The sequence below is a fragment of the Polypterus senegalus genome, chromosome 4, assembly GCF_016835505.1.
Source record: "Polypterus senegalus isolate Bchr_013 chromosome 4, ASM1683550v1, whole genome shotgun sequence".
NCBI lineage: Eukaryota > Metazoa > Chordata > Cladistia > Polypteriformes > Polypteridae > Polypterus > Polypterus senegalus.
The window spans coordinates 242899204-242921092 of NC_053157.1; the positions used below are offsets into that span (position 1 = coordinate 242899204).

General features: G+C 40.4%; 1 protein-coding gene across 1 annotated transcript in view; it reads right to left on the reverse strand.

Annotated features, from left to right (window-relative positions):
• Positions 1-5480: 5480 nt before the first annotated feature.
• The window catches only part of LOC120528368 (tigger transposable element-derived protein 1-like), an 86025-nt gene continuing 69616 nt past the window's right edge, over positions 5481-21889 (reverse strand). The window contains exons 2-3 of the mRNA XM_039752520.1: positions 11568-12109; positions 5481-8339 (exon numbers count right to left, since the gene is read on the reverse strand). Coding sequence (XP_039608454.1) covers positions 7909-8339; positions 11568-11982 — 846 coding nt within the window. The 5' untranslated portion in view covers positions 11983-12109 and the 3' untranslated portion in view covers positions 5481-7908. The remainder of the gene's footprint in view (positions 8340-11567; positions 12110-21889) is intronic.

Here is a 21889-nt window from a genome sequence, read left to right on the forward strand (position 1 = left end):
TTATGTATTAAAGTAATGTTTTATAAAGCAGGGCAAGGCAATTTTTATTTTTAAATCACATTTCCAACAGCAGCCAGAACTGAACCAAAGGGCTGTACAAGAAAGGGTAAAGAAGCAGTTCAAATATACTGTATGTACACATCACAAAGCTGCAAACATAACCAACCACTACATAAAAGATAAACCCACACGCACACATACATATTTATAATCATGAATGTATGTGAGCCAACAAATACAAACAATGTCAACCTCTTGCAGCAAGAAGAAATAAGACTTTAATGTTAACTTAAAAATGTCCTGTGCTGGAGCAGACCTAACATAATAAGGTGAGCCATTCCAGAGCAGCCACAGCAAACACCCGATTCCTCCTTTGCTTCAGCCTCGACCTCGGCACAACTAAGAGCATTGGGCTAGTAGACCGCAGGGCTCTTGTTGGCACATACAAGTGAAGAGGTTCCAAGAGGCAAGATGGGGCTGATTCACTCGAACTTTTGAAAACAAGAAATAGAATTTTAAAATCAATTCTGAAATGGACCAGAAGCCAATGTAGCAAGGTCAGTATTGGTGAAATATGGCCACACTTACGAGAGCCTTCAATAAGCGAACAGCAAAGTTGTGGAATAGTTGTAGGTGTCGTAACAAGGCCTGACCAAAACCTACATACAAAGAACTGCAATAGTCCAAATAAGATGCTGTAAAAGCTTGGATGGCCATTTCAAGATCACTGAAAGAAAGAAAAGCTTTTACCTTAAAGTCACAGCTGGGAAAAGCTTCATTTAACCTCACAAATATATATGTTTGTCAAGTTTGAATGAGCTGTCACAGATCATACCTGGGCTAACTGAAGCTTTATGATTCATATATGGCAAGGGGTTCAAGAGCAACATCAGAGACACTCAAACTTTGTGAACATTTGGACACCATGATCACAGTTTTATAATCATTTAGTTTAAGAAGATGCATTGTCATCCAGGTTTTTATATCATTCAAGAATGCATGGAAGGTCTGTATTTTCTTGCTTTGATTTTAGTGGCAAATATATTTGAGTGTCATCAGCATAGAGAAGCCATACTTGCTAACAATGGAGCCTAAAGGTAAAATGCTTATCAAAAAGAGAACTGGTGCAAGGATGGAACAGCACAAGTAAGAGGAGCTACAGAGGATGAGAACTCACCCAAATGAATAGAAACGCTCTTATTTCTTAGATAATATTTAAACCATTTCAGGGCATTACCTTGGATGACTACATACTGTTCAAGGCAGGATATAAGAATCATAAGATTCACAACATCAAAAGCTGAGGTAAGATCTAGCAGTACAAGAATGGCAGAATCACCAGCATTAGGGAAGAGGAGGTCATCGTAAACCTTTAACAAGGCTCTTTCACTGCTGTAAGAACATCTGTATCTAGGATTGGAATTTTTCCAGAATACTATTTTCATCCAGAAATGTTTGAGTTAAGACAACTTTTTCTAAGATTTTAAATAAAAAAGGCAGTTTAGAAATTGGCCTGAAATTTGACACATTAGAGGGTCCTTATTTTGTTTTTTAATACGTTTCTGCACCACAGCGTGTTTCAAGGCAGCAAGAACACAACCAGAAATCAAGCTAGCATTTATTAAGGTAACAATACTTGGTGTGACAGAATCAAAAACCCCTTAAGGAATCAAGAAGGGACACTGCTGTCCAGGGGGCAATTTGTAGGATTCAGGTGTTGCACCAAATCAGACAACAGAGATGATGACACACGCTGGCTCAAAGTGGTCAAAGACAGCTGAACACACTATGGGAAGAGACGAATCTGAGCAGGCAGTGAGGCCGATCACCTAATAACAGTAATCTTATTTACAAAAAAGTATATCTCCATTTGGAGAGTAAGTTGGGGTATGTGAGAAATGACAAATTCCTAATACAAGAAATGGTATAAGGTGATTAAAGGATTTAAAATCACTAAAACATTGATTTGTAATTATTGTATCTACCCAAACAAAACATTTTTAAAGTTAAGTTTAAAATCTGATAGTTCAGTTTCAACATAAATTAAAAAGACGGTTTATGGAAGTGCAACTTTCAATAACGCAAATTTTTACATTTCTTTAGAAAAACAATATCTATTAAGCAATTGTACATACTTATAAGTTAGGGTCCCAGGGAGAACAATTATGCATTAAAATTAAAAACCAGGTTTGAAAGTTTAATAACTCCACTTGAAATTTATCAACATTATAGCAGCAGCGTAGAACAAAATTAAGAAAACACAATTCAAGACAGACAATGGAAATGAAGGTATGAACTGTATAATAAGCTGGATCATTTAAATAATTGTTCATTATAAACCATTTTAAAAATTTGTTTTACTGAGAACTCAAAAGTTTCGACCATCATTTTCATGCCTGTTGATTGCTTTGTTGTGTTATTGATCATCATTTATTTTGTAACATAATAAATTAATGTCATTAACAGAATTTTCCTTTATTGAACGAGGTTCCAGAAATAATGTCAGACATGCCGTTTTGTACACAAGTACCATAAAAAATAATTTCAAACATTTTGAATGATAGAATTCACTATAATAGCAGTTAGAGCAACCATATTTATATTTAGTATGGTGTTTCCTTAATCTAAAAATTTGTTATGTCCTCTTTCTTTTAACTATCGATTCCTGACTCAAATTATAAAACTGTTTTTTTGTTTCTAAAATAAATACGAGAGTAATACCATAAAGAGAAATTTTGATTCTTGCCTCATGATTAGAGGAAGTCATATTAATTTCGTATTTTAAAGGGTTACATGGTAAATCAACGTTACTAATTTTTCAACTAAAGCGATGTGACAGAAGACGGACGTGAATGCTGGGGGTGTGGTGTGGAAGGTAGGAGGCGTGGAAATCTGGGGGCGTGGAAGGCTGAGTCTGCGACCTGAAGCAGGATACAAATGAAATATTTAGACGTGGACAAAAGTATTGATTTAAAAATGAAGCACAATTAAATGTGAAAAAAGTTAAAGCTGACAAAAGTCCTCATCATCCAGATTTCTTTACTCCACTGAGCAGACACTTTTCTTTGAGTTCTCGACTTCACAAATTCTAAACATTAAAACAAAAGAAACTGGCAGAGAATATTATTGGGGTCCTCAGAAGTTCAAAGACCTCACTGGACTGTGATGACATCTCAAGCTGACTGATTCCTCTAATGAGTGTAACCGGGGTCTTCAGTCAGTCAGTCAAGTCCTCACTCTGCTGTTTTGTGTCATTGTGTGCCTCACACTGAATGAGGACAAGTGAAGAGGAGGAGGTGAAGAAGGTCACAGGAAAGGGTGGTCAAGGTGAAGACTACAAGACCACCTCCAAAGATCTTCATATTACATTGAGCACAGCTGCTAATATTAACAGGATGTTTGAGGGTCTGCAGGACTGCAGCCCACCTCTCTGATGAGACCACCAGAGTAAAGCTGACCTCAGATTGAACAGAGAGCTTAAATGGTGCAGAAAAAACAAGAAAACATCAAGAGAGACTCAGGCTGGCCTAAGAGATCAAAGGTACACTTTCTGGATTTTCTAAAACAAATGTTGACAAGCCACAGTGCTGGGGAAGGTCCTTTTCAATAATGAAACTAAACAGGACCTTTACAGTAAGTCACAGCAGCTCTGTGTCCACAGAATATATATTTAATTTACTTTTATATTATTGGACAAAGTATGCAATAAATTAAACATATAAACAAAGGGCTAAAAGACTCACTTAAACCTTAAAACTGCCTATTCCAAAAATGCCAGGGTGTTTGAGGTCATGTTGTCAAGTGCAGCTCTCAGGTGGCCATCTTCTTTGCCTTCTTCTTTCAGCTACACCTGTTAGGGGTCGCCACAGTGGATCATCTTCTTCCATATCTTCTTGTCCTAATCATCTTGTTCTGTTACACCCATCACCTGTATATCTTCTCTCACCACATCCATAAACCTCTTCTTAGGCCTTCCTCTTCTCCTCTTACCTGGCAGCTCTATCCTTAGCATACTTCTCCCAGTATACCCAGCATCTTTCCTCTACACATGTCCAAACCAACACAATCTCACCTCTCTGCCTTTATCTCCCAACTGTCCCACATTACCTGACCCTCTAAAGTCCTCATTTCTAATCCTGTCCATCCTCGTCACACCCCATCTCCTGCCCATATAACATAGCTGGTCTCACTACCGTCCTGTAGACCTTCCCTTTCACTCTTGCTGATACCTGATCTAAACCAGGGTGTCCAACTCTGACCCCACAGGGCCGCAGTGGCTGCAGGTTTTCCGTCCTGACACTTTTTATAATCAGTAACCAATTTTTGCTGTTACTTGACTTCTTTTCCATTCCTTTCCCTTTGTTAATTGAAGAATCCTCTGAATTGTTTCTTTTTTCCATAAATCACAGCCAAATAAAAATGAGATGTGAAGTGAACCAACGATTGACCAGCCAGGGGGTATCAACATGATCAGTTGGGGTATCAAACTCCCACCAGTTTCACTCTAACCAGTTTCTTAATTAGAAGCTGATTGTTGTTGTTAATTGAACTCGTTATTTAATTCCATGGCTGTGCTCTCGTTTGACTGCAGCAGAAAGCAGATCAACGTCACCAAGACCTTCATCTTTCTTTATTTTCTGATACTTTATGACAGCAAAGGTTATCTGGTCATCTGTTGGGTCATTTTGTATTTCATTTCTGTTTGGTTGCTAATTAAGGAATAAAAGAAAGAGATAAGGAGTCTGAGTCTTAAATAGCAAGTCAATTAAAATGTAGGGGAAAAAAGATAATTAGCAGCAAAAATGGGTCATTAATTAAGAAGATGGTTAGAATGAAAACCTGCCACCCTCCAGGATGGACGTTGCACACCCCTGATCTAAATTAAACAAGGAAACAGTCAAGTCTCCATGTGCCTTGTGTGTTCTTGAAAACTGTGATGGTAAGCAGGTGTGCGTGTAATGAAGAGTTTACATTCAGGAGAAGCCATCTATCCCATCAAACAGCACAATATTGTACCTTGTTTAACAAAGGCAAAAATAAAAAAAAATAAATATTAAAAGATAAAATGACTATGAATATGTCTAACTGTACTTACCTTATTATCTTAGTATATCCCTCCGGACTCCCTTTCACTCGTCTACAGCATATCCAGTACAAGGTATTCTCAGTTTTATGTCTAAACCGAAAGTGTCAAGTTCTTCATCTCACCGGTGCTGTAGACTCCTTGAGGAGAGGTTTGCTTCAGACATACACCTCAATACACACACAGCCAAAGGACTGGCAAAGCAGGGAATGGGATTAACAGTTGGAGCTGCAATCTTGGATTGTGCCTCACGTGTGATGAAGGGTGTGAGACAGAGCGTCGGTGATGTGGCACTTAATTCTAGGGAGGCAACAGTGCAACACGTCCTACCAACACAGTCAAGAAGGATAAAGCTACAAAATGGCAACAGGACACACTTACAAATTAGCAATAAAAACAGTTTATTAATTGTCAATTCATTATTAACACCAAATGCTCATGTATTAATAATCTCTAATGTACAAGGCCTCCAAGAACTCAAAGTAAAGAAGTAGAAAAAATATTTAAAGTAAAACAAAATGTCAAGAACGTTCACATTGTAACAGGCCTGGCTCATCTTTGATTAACTCTTCTGTTTATCTGATGAAACGCAGAAAGCAAGCTGATGAAATGCCAGCTAACAGGAGCGCCGCAGAACAATCCCACCACTCAGGTGAGTCCTTCTGAATGAAGACAGACCAGGGAGGGCAGCTGGCTTTGTTCACGTATTACAAGTCTGTCCTTCTCAGAGTGCCATCCACTTTGTGCTCCAGTCCCAAACTCCAAATGTGATACGGGGTGCAGTGGGGTTGCCGATCTGGAAGTGGGACTCTATACAGGGCTGATGAATGGTGCTATAAAAATCAACAAAAGTGATTGATCACAAATACCACATTACGTGTTTGTGTGATCTTTGTGATGACATTACAGTTTCAGAACATGCTAACTGATAAATAACAGACTTATTCAGTGCATGATCACAGATTTGAAATTAAAAACACATGAACTCTGAAGTCTGCATGCCACGGCTGTCCTCAACAGTCCACTCAGGAGTGACTGACAGTTCTTTCCACCAATCAGCTTTTTTCTGTTGTCTTCAGTTAGTGTTTGCCTTTTCTGTGATGTCCTCAAACTGAAACCTGAACCAACACATTTGGAGTATAAAACGTCCTTCACACAGCACCCCAGTATATACTGACATGTAGCAAAGTAATATCCCGTATATTTTTCGGTTAATTTATAAAATGATCAGCTCATTCAGCAGAGATCCCTGTGTGTTTTCTGCTTTCTCTTCATTTTTTCTATTTTATGACAATAAAATCAGTTCATTTCATTTTCATTGGGTTCTGCATACATTATAATGTCCCATTTCTCATGAAATTATTATTATAAATAATATTCCTTCTATACATTAATTGATATTCGTCACAACTGTGGTCCCCCGTGCTAACCCTAGCATGCTGTTGTGAATCCCTCTTCCCGTCTTATGCATTTCTCTTTGAACCCTGAATGTTTCATTTTATTTGTATTTTGATCTTCTTAAATTCCCACTTTTGGACTCACCTTTAACACACAGCTGATGAATGTGTTTGGTTTGTAAAGACACTTTTCGTTTATAAATGTTAACCTTAAATTAGTGTAAAAGTCTAATAAAGCCTCTCTGCATTGGTCTGTCATGCGACGACTCTCTTTTTAGTCTCCTGTCCTTCTCGACTGTCCCTCCCCAGTATCTGATTGGACAGCATTGGCTGTCAGCTGACGTAACTAAATGACTTCTTCATTATCAGGGTTAAGAACGGCTGTCTGCACTCAGCCCAGGCATCAGCCATCAGATGACATCCCAGAGACAGTACAAGTTCATTGCTACTCAGATAAGTCACAACAGCCTTGTTTCTTACCAGAATTAATTATTTTATGATTGTGAAGAAAATTATTATAGAAGAATCACATTCCACATTCAGTACAACTGTAAGGCTTCTCTCCAGTATGACTTCTTCATAAATTATAAAGATGACTGAGGCGTGAAAATTGTTTGCCACATTCCAAGCAAAGGTGAGGTTTCACTACGGTGTGAAGTCTGATGTGACTCTTTATGGTGCTTTGTTGTGAGAACTGCTTATCACATTCAGGACAACAATAAGGTTTCTCTCCAGTATGAGTTCTGATGTGGCACTGAAGTATGCTTAAAAATATCAATCATTTCTCACATTCAGAACATAAATTAGATTTGTATTCAGTATGGATTATGGCATGTGGATAAAGACCTTTCTGGCTTGTATAACATTTCCCATATTCAAAACATACATACTGCATTTTTGCTGTAGTGGGAGTTTGTGTGTTTACTTGAAAAGAGCTAATGTTTAAAACTTTTCTCCACATTGTGAACAGCAATATGGCTTCTGTCCAGTATAAATGTCTGCGTGTGTTTGAAAATTGCATTCGTCAGAAAATTGTTCGGCACATTCTGAACAGCAATGAGGTTTTTAACCTGTGTGGATTTTTATGTGTTTCTGAAGATTGCATCTCATTGAGAACGACTTACTACATTCTGGACAACAATGAGGTTTTTCTCCTGTGTGGATTCTTATGTGCGTGTGAAGATAGCTTATACATGAGAATGACTTACCACATTCTGGACAACAATGAGGCTTTTCTCCTGTGTGGATTCTTATGTGCCTCTGAAGATGGCTTCTGCTTGAGAACAACGTGCCACATTCTGGACAACAATGAGGTTTATCTCCTGTGTGGATTCTTCTGTGGTTCTGAAGATCATTTCTCCATGAGAACGACTTACCACAAACTGGACAACAATGAGGTTTGTCTCCTATGTGGATTCTTCTGTGCCTCTAAAGATGGCTTCTACATGAGAATGACTTACCACATTCTGAACAGCAATGAGGTTTTTCTCCTGTGTGGATACTTCTGTGGTCATGAAGATGGCTTCTCCTTGAGAAGGACTTACCGCATTCATGACAACAATATATTTTTTCTCCTGTGTGAATCTTCATATGCTCATTAAGATCACTTTTGTATGTGAATTGTTTGCCACATTCCACACATTTTTTTCCAGTATGAATTTGGATTTCTTTCTCCACTTGTCTATCAGTTTGGATGGCTTCTGTCTGTGTTGCTCTAGTAGCAGGGAGAGAACTGTACTGTAAAAAGGCTGCTGTCAGGTTCTCTGATCCTCTTGCTGATTTCTTCATTCCTTTCTTTTTGTATTGAGGAGATGGCTGACCAAATGCAGGTGGAGAGAAGCTGCCATTCTTTTGTAAATCTGAAATAACACAAATATTTAAATTTTTATTATAATTATTATTTTCCTGACATGTTGATCCAAGGTGATTAACAACATTTGAGACACGATTGGTTACATTTCTATTGTTCTTCAAACTGGAGCAAAGACAGGTCGCGTGACTTGCTCAAGGTCAAATGGTGTCAAAAGCTGAATTTGGACCTGCAACTTAAGGGTTTGATGTCCAAATTCCTAAGCACTTCCCGCCTTTTAAAATAAATGACATAGTACAAGTAAAGTGGTGGCACACTGGTTGGAGTTTCTTCCTCACACTGAGGTGCCATTTATGGTCTAGCCACTCCATATGTGGTCTTTACATTTTCTGCTGCTATCTGTTCAATTTCTCCAACTTTGTCTCATATGTGAAAGACAGGCCTGATCTGATCAATTGATCACAAATCAAAATCAGCTAAATTTCACTCCAAATGACTTGACCAATAATGAGCAAATTAGCTGATCTTATCATCTGATCTTGAATGATAAAAAGCATGCATGACAAAGTTCCAGCATTACCAAAATAAAGAAACACGTCCTCGACAGTCAAACAGTTTTATTGCCTTCTTACAAGAGATAACAAATTTGTGGTTTGTAATATATGTGCAAAAAGAAGTCAGTTATGGAGGAATACCAGATAACACTTTCAACAATACAAATCTGGTTCAGCATCTGAGAAGTCAACACACAAGGGACTGGTGTGAAGAACGAGCTGTTCAAAGGCTGAGGTGACCAGCAAGCTTAGTCTAGCTCAGTCGCCTACTCTCACTCAGCCTCCAATAATGGCAGCACTTAGAAAACTCAACCTTATAATAATGACAGCAAGAACGCCAAAGACTTACTGTGACAGCAAAACAGTGGAATTTGTAAGCCTGGACAGCCAACCACTTTCTGTTCTGAAAGATGTCACCTTCTAGATCATTTAGATCCACAATTCTATCTGCCAGTGAGTGTTTGTTAACCGATTTAATTGTATAATTAATTAACCAGGCATTAGATTTTTTGACTAAAATCCTTTTGATTAACCTTTCAGTGAATTTGTAGGTAGATGGCAGGAAAGGGAAGCAGAGTTTTACCAAGCTGGAATATAAATATAAAATGTTATCAAGTGGACGTCGTTTAGTTAGAAATTGTAATCAGCCCTCTCATTGGCTTGTTGGGTAGAATGGTATAAGCCTAGTTTTTAGACATAAATAATACTACTTATACATAATAAGCATTGAGTGTGAATAGTCATTATACAATTATGAATTCTGTAACCAATATTATTATCATATTAATTTTCTCCCCAAATTAAACAATGGTACAAGGACATGTATTCCACAGATGATTACAAATCTCAAACACATGAACTGCTTAGTGCGGTGTCTCAACCACAAAGATGCACTTGGAGCAACAGATGATAGCCAAGAGAATTTATGAAGAAATTATCAATAAAGATAAAAACGATATTTGAGTCCGCAGCATAAGAGGTGAATCTTTATCAATGTGAACCTTATACCACAAGAGATGCTGGGCCACTGGCTTTCTGGAGGACCAATAAAAGTCATCGTCTTACTTGTGCCCTCCTTATACGAGTGGGGACAGCGAGGGTCTGTTTAGTATGGCAGCACACGTCGTGGATGACAGGAGGACCAGACTGTCCTCAGACCAGGCAGAGATGCTTATATTCATAGATAAGAAACTGAAGCGTTCACCAAGACTGTCTTGTTTTCTTCTCGTCATAGTTGACGGGTTCAAATATCTAATTGAACATTTAATTTGATTAGAAATGTGGAGTTTGATTAAGACATGCCTTTTGTTTTGTTCAGCTTGTTTTTGTTCTATTATGTGTGCATTATGGGTAAATGTTCTTTGTGTATGCTGTATGCAGTAGAGAAAAGCCAAGCTAAATGACACCTTTTATTGGCTAACTAAAAAGATTACAATATGCAAGCTTTCGAGGCAACTCGGGCCCCTTCTCAGATTACATCTTGCCTGAAGAAGGGGCCTGAGTTGCCTCGAAAGCTTGCATATTGTAATCTTTTTAGTTAGCCAATAAAAGGTGTCATTTTGCTTGGCTTTTCTCTAAATTGATAATGGCTAACACAGTACAACACCCTTGTACTACTGTAAGCAGTAGAAATTTATTATGGAACGTGAAGTTTACGCATGGCTAAAAATACATTTATTATTACAAAGAAAAAAAAAGAAAAACAGTATTATTATTTTTGATATCAGCAGATCCTAAAAGACTTTGATCAGATCCTCTCTACCCAATAATGTGTTTGAATTTGGGTTTTCTCTTCTTAATTGTAATGTATGTGATGATATTTACATCCTCTATAACCTAATCTGGCCTAAAAAATAAACACACAAATATATCCGCTTGTGTTAGGGGGGCACAGTGTTTAGCACAGCTGCTTTATTGTTCAGGTGTACGGAGATCAAATCTTGCCCACAGTTGTTCTACAAAGGGGCTCTGAATGGCGTTTCTAGTTATTCTGGTTTTTCCCCTCATCCCCAAAAACATTCAGGTGAAATGGAGTGGTGACTCCAAATTCACCAGATGCGACTGTGGGAGACGGAAGGGCCCAAGATCATCATCAGGTGAAGACTTCACACCACTGCCAACTTGTCCAGGCCATGCTGCCCCAGCAAGTTCAGGCTGAGAGCAGAACACAAGATACTGAAAGAAGACCCTGAGACCCCCTGAATGTCATCATGGCTCGTACAGGTAGCTCTTGTCAATGTTAATGTAAAAGTGCACAAGATTACCATTAGAAAGATGAGGCACATATTAGGTGGGCACTGGCTTGAGCAAATTCACTGTTATTTAGATTTTTAGTTATTTATTTCTTTTTGCGGACATTTCTCCCTTAACTGCCACATAATTTAATAAATACAAATGTCTATAACAAAATATGACTTTTGATATTCTCATTGAACGTAATGCGCTGTTGGCCTAACATACATCACATCTTCAGTCAGATCTTCATGATGTTCAATTCATTCGCTCAACACTTTAGATTTTTCCTTATTCACCCAAGTTTTTCTAATTTATCATTTATTACGTAAACTATTGTTTGTTATCACGCACCTGATCAGGTGGTCTTTATCCAAGTTTAATTAACCATGTTTTCAACTCTCATTTAAAATCGTCTAAAAACCATCAAAGCACCCACCATTAGAATTTATAAATGCTCTCTCTCTTTTATATTTAATCACATTACTCACTTATTCCAACACTCCCAGTTGACTCTTCTCTTTCTCTCCCATTTTCCTTGGTGATTTTCTCTTCAGACTCTGATAACTCTGATTTCAGCTCTGCAGAATTCTCCTTCATTGCCAGTCGTCCCATATTAGTGGACCAGGGCTGTAAACTGGATGGAGATTCTTCACAGGCCTCTTGCTTGAAAATATCCTCAGTTTCATACTTTTGAAGTTCAAGACCAATGGAGAAGTCATTCAAATCCTCAGCTTTAATGGCAGCAGTCAACTCCTTGCACTTCTCCTCCTCTTTAAAAACTGAAAATCTTTCTTCGTGATCCTCCAGCTTCACACGCACATCCTCTGGTGTGAGCCACTCACACTTGTCTTCTTTAATGTCCACCATTCTTTCATCAGCACTATCTTCTTTGGCAGAGGCCATGCTCTGTGGCAAACTCTTCTCTCTCAAGTGTCTGCCCTTCTCTTCTCAGATTCACTTCTCACATGGACAGCCCTGAGCTGGAGGCCATTAGATGCCTCAGTGTATGGCCAAGTGAAATGGGAAAGCCCTGTGAACATAAAAGTGGGAGAATTAACTTCATAAAATCAGTTGAAATAATGAGCACATTTCAGGTTCACAGTGCCCTCCATAAGATTTGGGTCAATTTTCTTGATTTCCTCCTCTGCCTCGCAGTTTAAAATTACAAATTAAACAATTCAGATGTGATCAAAGTGCATTACAGACATTCATTAAAGGGAATTGGCATACATTTCAGTACCACCAGGTAGATATGACAACACTTTATCTACACGGCATCATCATGTTTGGACACAGCAATGGCAGGTCTATTAAAGCCGTCATATTTAGGGCTTTGTTGGCTACAGAGTGACATGAAAGTCAATCAGGAGTACGGGGTCTTCTCATCATTGACACATTCACAATTTTCAATGCAGGAAGTGTTGTAAAGACAAAGAGACCATCAGAAATTGTTACACAATTCATTCATTCGTTCTCAGATAAGAGTACATGGAGCTCCTCAGAAACTACTTAAGTGATAATGGTGGGGAATCAGAAAGATGGCAGAGAATTTTAACATTGAAACAAAGACCACCGCTGCATACAATCCCTGGGGTAATGGACTACCTGAGAGACACAATCAGACACTGACAGAAATTATACAGAAAGTGATAAAGAATATTGGATGTGACTGGTTAGTGCCAGATTAGTGCCACGGGGCATTAATGGTAAAGAATACCATGCACAATATTTATGGGTACAGCTTGTATCTGCCAGTATTTGACCGAAATCCAAATCTTCCTTGTGTTCTTGTGGACAGACCACCCACCCTAGAAGGCACCACTAGGAGTGTGTCAGTGGAGCACATATTCCAGAGTTTACTGATTCTGACAACATTGCTGACACAGAAGGGTCTGTTGACATATCAAGTGTAGATAATCTGCAACTTGAACCAGAAACTAATGAACTACAACTATGGGACTTGTGTGTGGAAATCACAGAGATATCAGCCAAGTCAGCAAAGCAGGAAGAGATAAGCAGCTGAAAAAGAAAATGGAGCATTTGAGGAGGTGGAAAACCACAAGATGGATATGCCCTTTAAAAAGAGACTTCAGCAGGAATCGTACCTAAAGCACACCTAGTGGCACAAGGGTCTGAGAGGCAAGATAGGAGTGGGCTCAACAGGGATTCACCATCATGGTCATCAGAATCTGCTCACCAAGGTCTCTGAGGTGGCACTGTCACTTTAAACAATGAGGAGAGACAGTTGAGCTCCAGCCCATAATAGTCAAGTTGCGGCTCTGCTGAGCTCGGCAGCTTTCATATTTTTAATTTTATGGCTTCACATGGTCCAACATAAACAGCCCAATTGGCTTGAGTCCTGTTCTTTATTTAACATGGCTATCTATAGTAAGGAAAAGAATAAAAGTACATAGAAGTACTGAAAGTAGTTGTAAAGGATAAAAGACATTAAATAAAACAATACCGTTATAAATATCACAAAAAACTGTAATGCCATGTCAGCTGTAGATTTTACTGTGTCCCTCCGGCAGCACTAGCTTGTGTAATGTTTGTATTTTTTATTTCCCATTAAACAAATCGCAGTCTCCCTGTTACAGTGAAACCACACGAGCATCTTTCGTGATAAGAAAATAAAAAAAATGAAATTATTTAAATTATTTCTAACAAGCCTCAGTATGAGACAAACTTCTGGAAACGAAACCTGAACGCGCCTTGTAAAGTTACATCATGCAACACCATGTCGGAGATGGCTGGGGGGGTGACCCGGCCGGGACGCCCAGGAAGACTAGAGGAGGGCTTACTCCTTCTACAGACCATGTGGGGGCGACCGCCCTGGTACCTTTGTGGGCCACGGGTACAGAGCTTTGAAGCTCAACCCTGTAGGGGCCCATGGTCACCGCCAGTGGGGGGCCCCTAAGCCTTTGGAGCCCTGGACCTCAGCACTTCCGCCACACCGGGAAACACCTAGAGCACGTCCAGGTGATTATAAAAGGGGCCGCCTCCCTTCATATGATGGCTGGAGTCGGGAGTGCAGAGGACAAGGTCTTGGTGGAGAGGCAAAGAAGGTGGCCTGAAGAAGGAAAGATATTGTGTTGTGGCCAGGACTTTGGGGTTGTGGGGCACTGTAGATGTGTGCAATAAACATGTGGTGGTACATTTAAACATGTCTACCTGTTTGTGTCCGGGGCTCGTTACACACTGGCGTAGTTGGCAGGATGCTCCGCCTATTACAAGGCAGGGACCTGGCAGTAAAAATATCATTGTGGACGGCCCGGCGCAGCAGGGGAGCCCACCCACGTGCCACAGGAGTGGCGTGCACACAGCCCCGGAGAGAAACAACGTACCCCATGGACCACCACTGGACCGCGGCCGGAGTGTTCTCACCTGGTGAGGAGTATGAACGATGGACATTACAGGAGTGCAGCAGGCATTTCCTTGGACAGATGGGATCCAGGAGGTAAGTTCCCTGCTTGCTGGCAACTGGCCTTGTGGGGCCGCGTGTGTTTTGTGTTTAGCAGACAGGGGCTGCCCAGATCCGCGTCAGTGGCAGGCGCTTGCAGGTCTGCGAGGCCTCAACAGCACAGCGGCAGCAAGAGACGCTGTGAAAGAGGAGATGCTGCAGCTCGAAACAGCACGGGCTTGTCAGCGCACCAGGAGAAGAGGAGCCAAGATGGCCGCGGACCGGAAGTCCTTCCCCGAGACAGGCACAGGATTGGAAGGTGTGTCTTGTGTCTCTGCCAATGATTGGATGGAGGCGGGACCAAGGAATGTCCGTCTCATGGCGGAGAAGGACCCGATTGGGCCAGAGGAGAGGCTCCACAGGAAGCAGTTGGTAGACATGACTGACAGTCAGGTGAGTCAATCGCCAACTGGCTTTCTGTGCTTATCAACGGCCCTGCGTGAGCTGGAGGAACCCGTAGAGGGGGTGTTGAAAAGGCAAGTTCCGGGGTGCCGGTCGGAGTGTTGCCAGTGCACAGCATAGAGGGATGCCCTGGACGCGCAGTAGGACTTGCTCTCGCGGGACGGGACGTTTCACTGGGCGGCTCTTTGTTGGCGATGGGGCACTGCCACAGCTGGCAGAGGCTACAGAGGTGCAAGCTGCTCTGATCAAAAGGGCACAGAAACCTCGGAGGGTGTGCCGAAGGAGTTGGCCCCAGGGTGCCGGACCGTACCCTGGCGCTTCAGGAATAGGACCCACTTCGGGGGTACGGTGCCCTTGTGGGATGTGCTACTCCACCCAACGGGTCTTCGCTGGCGGTGTGGAAGTGTCAGAGATGTCTGGGGGGACAACCCAGCTGGGATGCCCAGAAGGACCGGAGGAAGGCTTATGCCTTCCCCAGACCATGTGGGGGCAACCACCCTGGTACCTTTGGGGGCCATGGGTACAGAGCTTTGAGGCTCAACTCTGTAGGGGCCCGTGATCACCGTCAGGGCGCGCCCCTATGCCTTTGGAGCCCTGAACCTCAGCACTGGAGAGGCAAGGAGGCGGCTTGAAGAAGGAAAGGCATTGTGTTTTGGCCAGGACTTTGGGGTTGTGTGGCACTGTAGATATGAGCAATAAACGTGTGTTGGGCGACATTGACGTGTCTGCCTGTCTGTGTCCGGGCCAGTTTCCACAGCCACTTTAATAAAGTTTGCCAATTACGCCTTTAGAGGAAAAAGGAAAAAACTAGTCATGCAACACTGAACGTATGTCATAGAGTATACATCTATATATAATTGTTTTCATCTTCATTACATTCATACATACATAAAAAAACATACATTATATACATCCACTCTGCAGGAAACAGTGGTGCAGCGGTAGCGTTACCGCTTCATAATAAGGCATACGTGTGTTCGGGTCCCACTTCCATCGAGTGTGAATTGTTACACCAAAGTGTCTGTTTTAACAGCAAATTCCAACGTGGAAAGGGAGCGACCAAGGCGAGAACACTAGTAAAGATATATCAAATGGAAATGGCCGTCTTGTTTTATGTGTATAACAAAAAATATATATATATATTTGAGTGACGATTTCAACTGTTATTGTAGTTTACAACGGCGGGTTTAGCGGTTTAAATTTTTATATGTTAAATTAATCATTTGGAATGTGTTCTTACTTTGAGTGTTGGGCTGGAGCTACACGGTAAATGCGTTAGTAACTGGGATTGCGCCTCTGTAACTGGAAGATTGCTTAGGAATGATACAGACTGGACAACTATATGTTTTAGGAAATGTTTTATTATTGCACTTTGCTGTGACTAAAAAACTTTTCACTGATCGCCTGCTCGGACCTTGAAGATGTGTTCACGAGGGAGGGATGCTGCTGTTAAAAGCAAATGCTTTTTTAACAGCAGGTCCAGATGTGTTTATCCCGCTGCTTTTTGTTGTCTCAGCACTCAAGAGGATCTTTAATGCCGACCTTGATATGTGCGCTGCTCACCTTGGAGTGTCTCGGGTGTGTCTGTGTGTCGGTGACTGATCTGCGCCGTGTCTCTCAGCCTCTCTGATGTGCTCCGGATTGACACCTTTGAATGTTTGGAGGAGCAGAGCAAATTCAACCTGATCTACCACAGTGGCTTTGTTATCACCTTATTCAAGGGAGGGGTTCATGGACGTCAAATGGCAATGAGCAGAAGATGAATTCATGTAAATACGTGAGCTGCAGTCAGCAATTAGTCTTCGCATTTTGATGGCGATTTTGAGTGGTGATGATTCCTGAACAGATCTCTTATGCGATCCTTCCACAGTATCTCTCAAAATTATTTAGTTCAAATTGGTTATAAAGATTTCACTCCTGATCATTTTTTTTATTATTGTTAATTTTGATGAGTCTTTAATTCTGATCGAACTCGGGCTGGCACTACGCTCAGAATTTGAAAAGCAACCACTTTAGTCAGTTGAGTCACAAACAACTGCGACGGCGTCTTTTCTTCATAGCGAACTCGTTACTTTTGTGCTCCAGAAAATATAATAAAGTATTAATAAATGAAATGTTTCAATACTTGATCGAATAATAACATCTGTGATTTAAAGGATTTCACCTTTTCTTTCTCAAATGTGCTTACCTATATCATGGCAAAGTACAGGGATAAACCTTTCCGTATACTCCGTTTTAATTAAGTCAGAACAAAGAAAACATTTAAGGCTATTAAATGTGATCTCAAGAAAAGATGAAGGTTAATTATAACACTAATAACAGGAGCGATTATAATGATACAGTGCAAAAGTAAATACTAATTGAAAGAGCCGGGAATCCATGCGTGAGGCGTCTTATTTTAACTCTTGCTATCGTATAGTGCATTCTGCTTGTCGGCGTTAGAGATATATATATATAGGGCGGCACGGTGGCGCAGTGGTAGCGCTGCTGCCTCGCAGTTAGGAGACCCCAGATTCGCTTCCCAGGTCCTCCCTGCATGGAGTTTGCATGTTCTCCCCGTGTCTGCGTGGGTTTCCTCCGGGCACTCCGGTTTCCTCCCACAATCCAAAGACATGCAGGTTAGGTGGATTGGCGATTCTAAATTGGCCCTAATGTGTGCTTGGTGTTTGTGTGTGTCCTGCGGTGGATTGGTTCCTGTGTTGGCTGGGATTGGCTCCAGCTGACCCCCGTGACCCTATTCGGATTCAGCGGGTTGGAAAATGGATGGATATATATATATATTCATATTTTTTCGACATCAGACACTAGAAGCTGCTGACGAACCCTTCTCTTCGTTGTCAGGCTGTAGCAGCGAACAGACGTCATTGAAAGAGAAGGGTCCGGCTGCAGGTCGCAGACTTGGCCTTCCACGCCTCCTGCCTTCCACTGTCCGCCCCACAACCGGCCACAGTCCGTAGAAAGAGAAGGAGAAGAGCTGCTGTACAGTTTTTCCAATTCGAAAAAGAAAAGGAGCTGAAAACGTTTTCCGACACGGAACAATGACACAACAGAACCAGGTATGGACTCACAGAATAAAAAGCTCAGTATATTTAAAGAAACTTTAGATTCATTAAACAAAACTAATAAGATGTACGATTATATACTGTATAGCGAATCCAAGTGTTCTCTGTTTATCGTCATTACTGACATATCCTATTTTTAACCATATCGTTTTAATTATTTTTTACCCCTTGTATTATTTCTTTTTAATATTTGACATATTATTTAATCTATATTAACTTTTCCACTTATTTATGAGATGTTATGTAGAGAATCTGCAATGTTAGTGTACAATATGAAAGGTATTTATATTTATCGTCGTCTTTAACGTGTGTTAAATTTCTTATTTAACTTTATTTTTCTGCAGTTAAGTTAGGTATTTATAAAAGCACGTTAGCGCTTTCTGCCAAATTACATTACAGTATTCCATATTATTTTTGTCTTGATTTCCACAGTCACATTTCTCCATAAAGGCAGAGAATATAAAAACAACTTTGGTTACATTGAATGAGTCCAAGTGCCCTCTTTGTAAGAAGCAAGGAGACCACAGAATCCTGCTGCCTGCCATCAGAGTCATGAAGTCCACAGTGTCAAGTATGCAGGTAGTGTGTGTATGCCACGAGTGTGCTTGCAAACAATACTGACGTTTAGATTTCTGAACTGGAACTTTTTAAAATACAGATTAAAAAGCTGAGTATTTTCCGTTGTTTGGCAGGTTTTACTATTTACAGATGTAACAACACAGGGTGTGTAACAAGTAGGCGATTCCATTGTTGTTTTTGTTTAAAAGGCATTGTCAACAGTTTACTGTATGTCAGTATTTAATATTTTTCTTTGATGAATTTTTTTACCCCTTATATTAGGGCATCCCTAGTGTTTGCTTGGTGTGTGTGTGTGTGTGTGTGTGTGTGTGTGTGTGTGTGCCCTGCAGTAGACTGGCGCCTTGCCCAGGGTTTGTTTCCTGCCTTGAGCCCTGCGTTGGCTGACCCTGTAGGTAGGATATAGCGGGTTGGATAATGGATACATGGATGGATGTATTAGGGCCTTCTAAGAAATAGAATTTTAAAATTAATTCTGAAATGGACCAGAAGCCAATGAATCGAGGTCAGTATTTGTGAAATATGGCCACACTTATGAGAGACATTCAATAAGCAAACAGCAAAGTTGTGGAATAGTTGTAGGTGTTGTAACAGGGTGTGACCAACACCTACATACAAAGAACTGCAATAGTCCAATTAAGATGTTGTAAAAGCTTGGATGACCTGTCATAGCTCACACCTGGGCTAACTGAAGCTTTATGATACATACTGTATATGGCAAGGGATCCAAAAGCAACATCAGAGATACTCAAACTTTCTTAACTTTTGGAAACCATGATCACAGTTTTATTATCATTTATTTTAAAAAGATGCATTGCCATCCAGGTTTTTATATCATTCAAGCACACATGTAGGGTCTGTATTTTCTCGATTTGATTTTAGTGGCAAATATATTTAAGTGTCATCAGTATAGAGAAGCCATACTTGTTAACAATGGAGCCTAAAGGTAACATGCCTATCAAAAAGAGAACTGGTCCAAGGATGGAACAGCACAAGTAAGAGGAGCTACAGAGAATGAGAACTCACCCAAATGAATAGAAACACTCCTATTTCTTAGATAAGGTTTAGACCATTAAAGGGCATTACCTTGGATGTCTACAAAACTGTTCAAGGCAGGATATAAGAATCATAAGATCCACGGCAACAAAATCTGAGGTAAGATCTAGCAGGACAAGAATGGCAGAATCTCCAGCATTAGTAATTGGGAAGAGGTCACTGTAAACCTTTAACAAGGCTCTTTTAATGATACAAGAACATCTGGATCTGGATTGGAATGTTTCCAGAATACTATTTTCATCTAGAAATGTTTGAGTTAGGACAACTTTTTCTAAGACTTTAGATAAAAAAGGCAGTTTAGACATTGGCCTGAAATTTGACACATTAGAGGGTCCTTATTTTGTTTTTTAATACGTTTCTGCACCACAGCGTGTTTCAAGGCAGCAGGAACACAACCAGAAATCAAGCTAGCATTTATTAAGGTAACAAAACTCGGTCCGACAGAATCAAAAAACCCTTAACTAATCGAGAGGGGACACTGCTGTCCAGGGGGCAATTTGTAGGATTCAGGCATTGCACCAAATCAGACAACAGAGACGACGACACACGCAGGCTCAAAGTGGTCAAAGACAGCTGAACACACTGTTGGAAGAGAAGAATCTGAGCAGGCAGTGAGACCGATGACCTAATAACGGTAATCTTATTTACAAAAAAGTATATCACCGTTTGGAGAGTAAGTTGGGGTATGCGACAAATGACTAATTCCTAATACAAGAAATGGTATATGGCGATTAAAGGATTTAAAATCACTAAAAATGAATTTGTAATTATTGCATTAACCCAAACAAAACATTTTTAAAGTTAAAATCTGTTAATTCAGTTCCAAAATAAATAAAAAAGACAGTTTACGGAAGTGCAACTTTCAATAATGCAAATTTTTGCATTTCTTTAGAAAAACAAACGATATAATATCTATTAAGCAATTTAAGAGATTTGCTTCACTTTTTTTGATAAGTACATACTTATAAGTAAGGGTCCCAGGGAGAACAATTATGCATTAAAATTAAAAACCAGGTAAACGTTTGAAAGTTTAAAAACTCCACTTGAAATTTATCAACATTATAGCAGCAGCGCAGAACAAAATTAAGAAAACACAATTCAAGACAGACAATGGAAATGAAGGTACCCATGAACTGTATAATAAGCTGGATCATTTAAATAACTGTTCAATACAAACAATTTGAAAAGTTTCTTTTACTGAGAACTCGAAAGTTTAGACCTTCATTTTCATGCCTGTTGATTGTTATGTTGTGTTATTGATCATCGTTTATTTTGTAACATAATAAATTAATGTCATTAACGGAATTTTCCTATATTGAGCGAGGTTCCAGAAATAATGTCAGACATGCCGTTTAGTAAAAAAATAAAAATACTTTCAAATATTTTGAATGATAGAATGCATTATAATAGCAGTTAGAGCAACCACATTCATATTTAGTAAGGTGTTTCCTTAATCTAAAAATATGTTACCCACCTTCTTTTAGCTATATCGAATCCTGACTCATAAATTATAAAACTGTTTTTTGTTTGTCAAAGTAAATACGAGAGTAATACCATAAAGAGAAACTCGGATTCTTGCCTTGAGATTGCAGGAAGTCATATTAATATCGTCTTTTAGGGTTACATGGTAAATCAACGTTACTACAGTAGTTTTTCAACGAAAGCGATGTGACAGAGGACGGACGCGAATGCTGGGGGCGTGGTGTGGAAGGCAGGAGGCGCGGAAGGCCGGGGGCGTGGAAGGCCGAGTCTGCGACCTGCAGCCGGATACAATTGCATTGAAGTGGATCATGAGTTTGTGTAATTTGAATGAAAATGGCCAGGAGGGGTCACTAGAGAGGTAAGTGTCAAATGCTTCAAGGCTTCGATACGATTTCCGACACAATTGATTCAAACGTTTTGATGCTTCGTGAGGCTTCACTTCGCTCATCACTAGAAAAAACACAAAGAACACGCAGAGCTCGAGAAAAATCAGAAATGAACGACGGGGCCGTGCGGGAGCGAGCGGCTGAACAAGCGCGTGCCCGACGAACAGTAAACGGCGCGGTAAAGTGCACGAGCGTGAAGAGAGCAGAAGCAATCCAGACTTAACGCGCCTCCACCAAGTCAGATGTAGCATTACATTTCACGGGACACCGACTGGAAGTCCACAATAAACTCGTGAAGGTGCGATTTGCTGTACCGCCTCCTCCACGTAGCGCTCAATCCCCAACACTTAACAGCGAACCACGCGGCGTCAGGCACCTCCTCACTG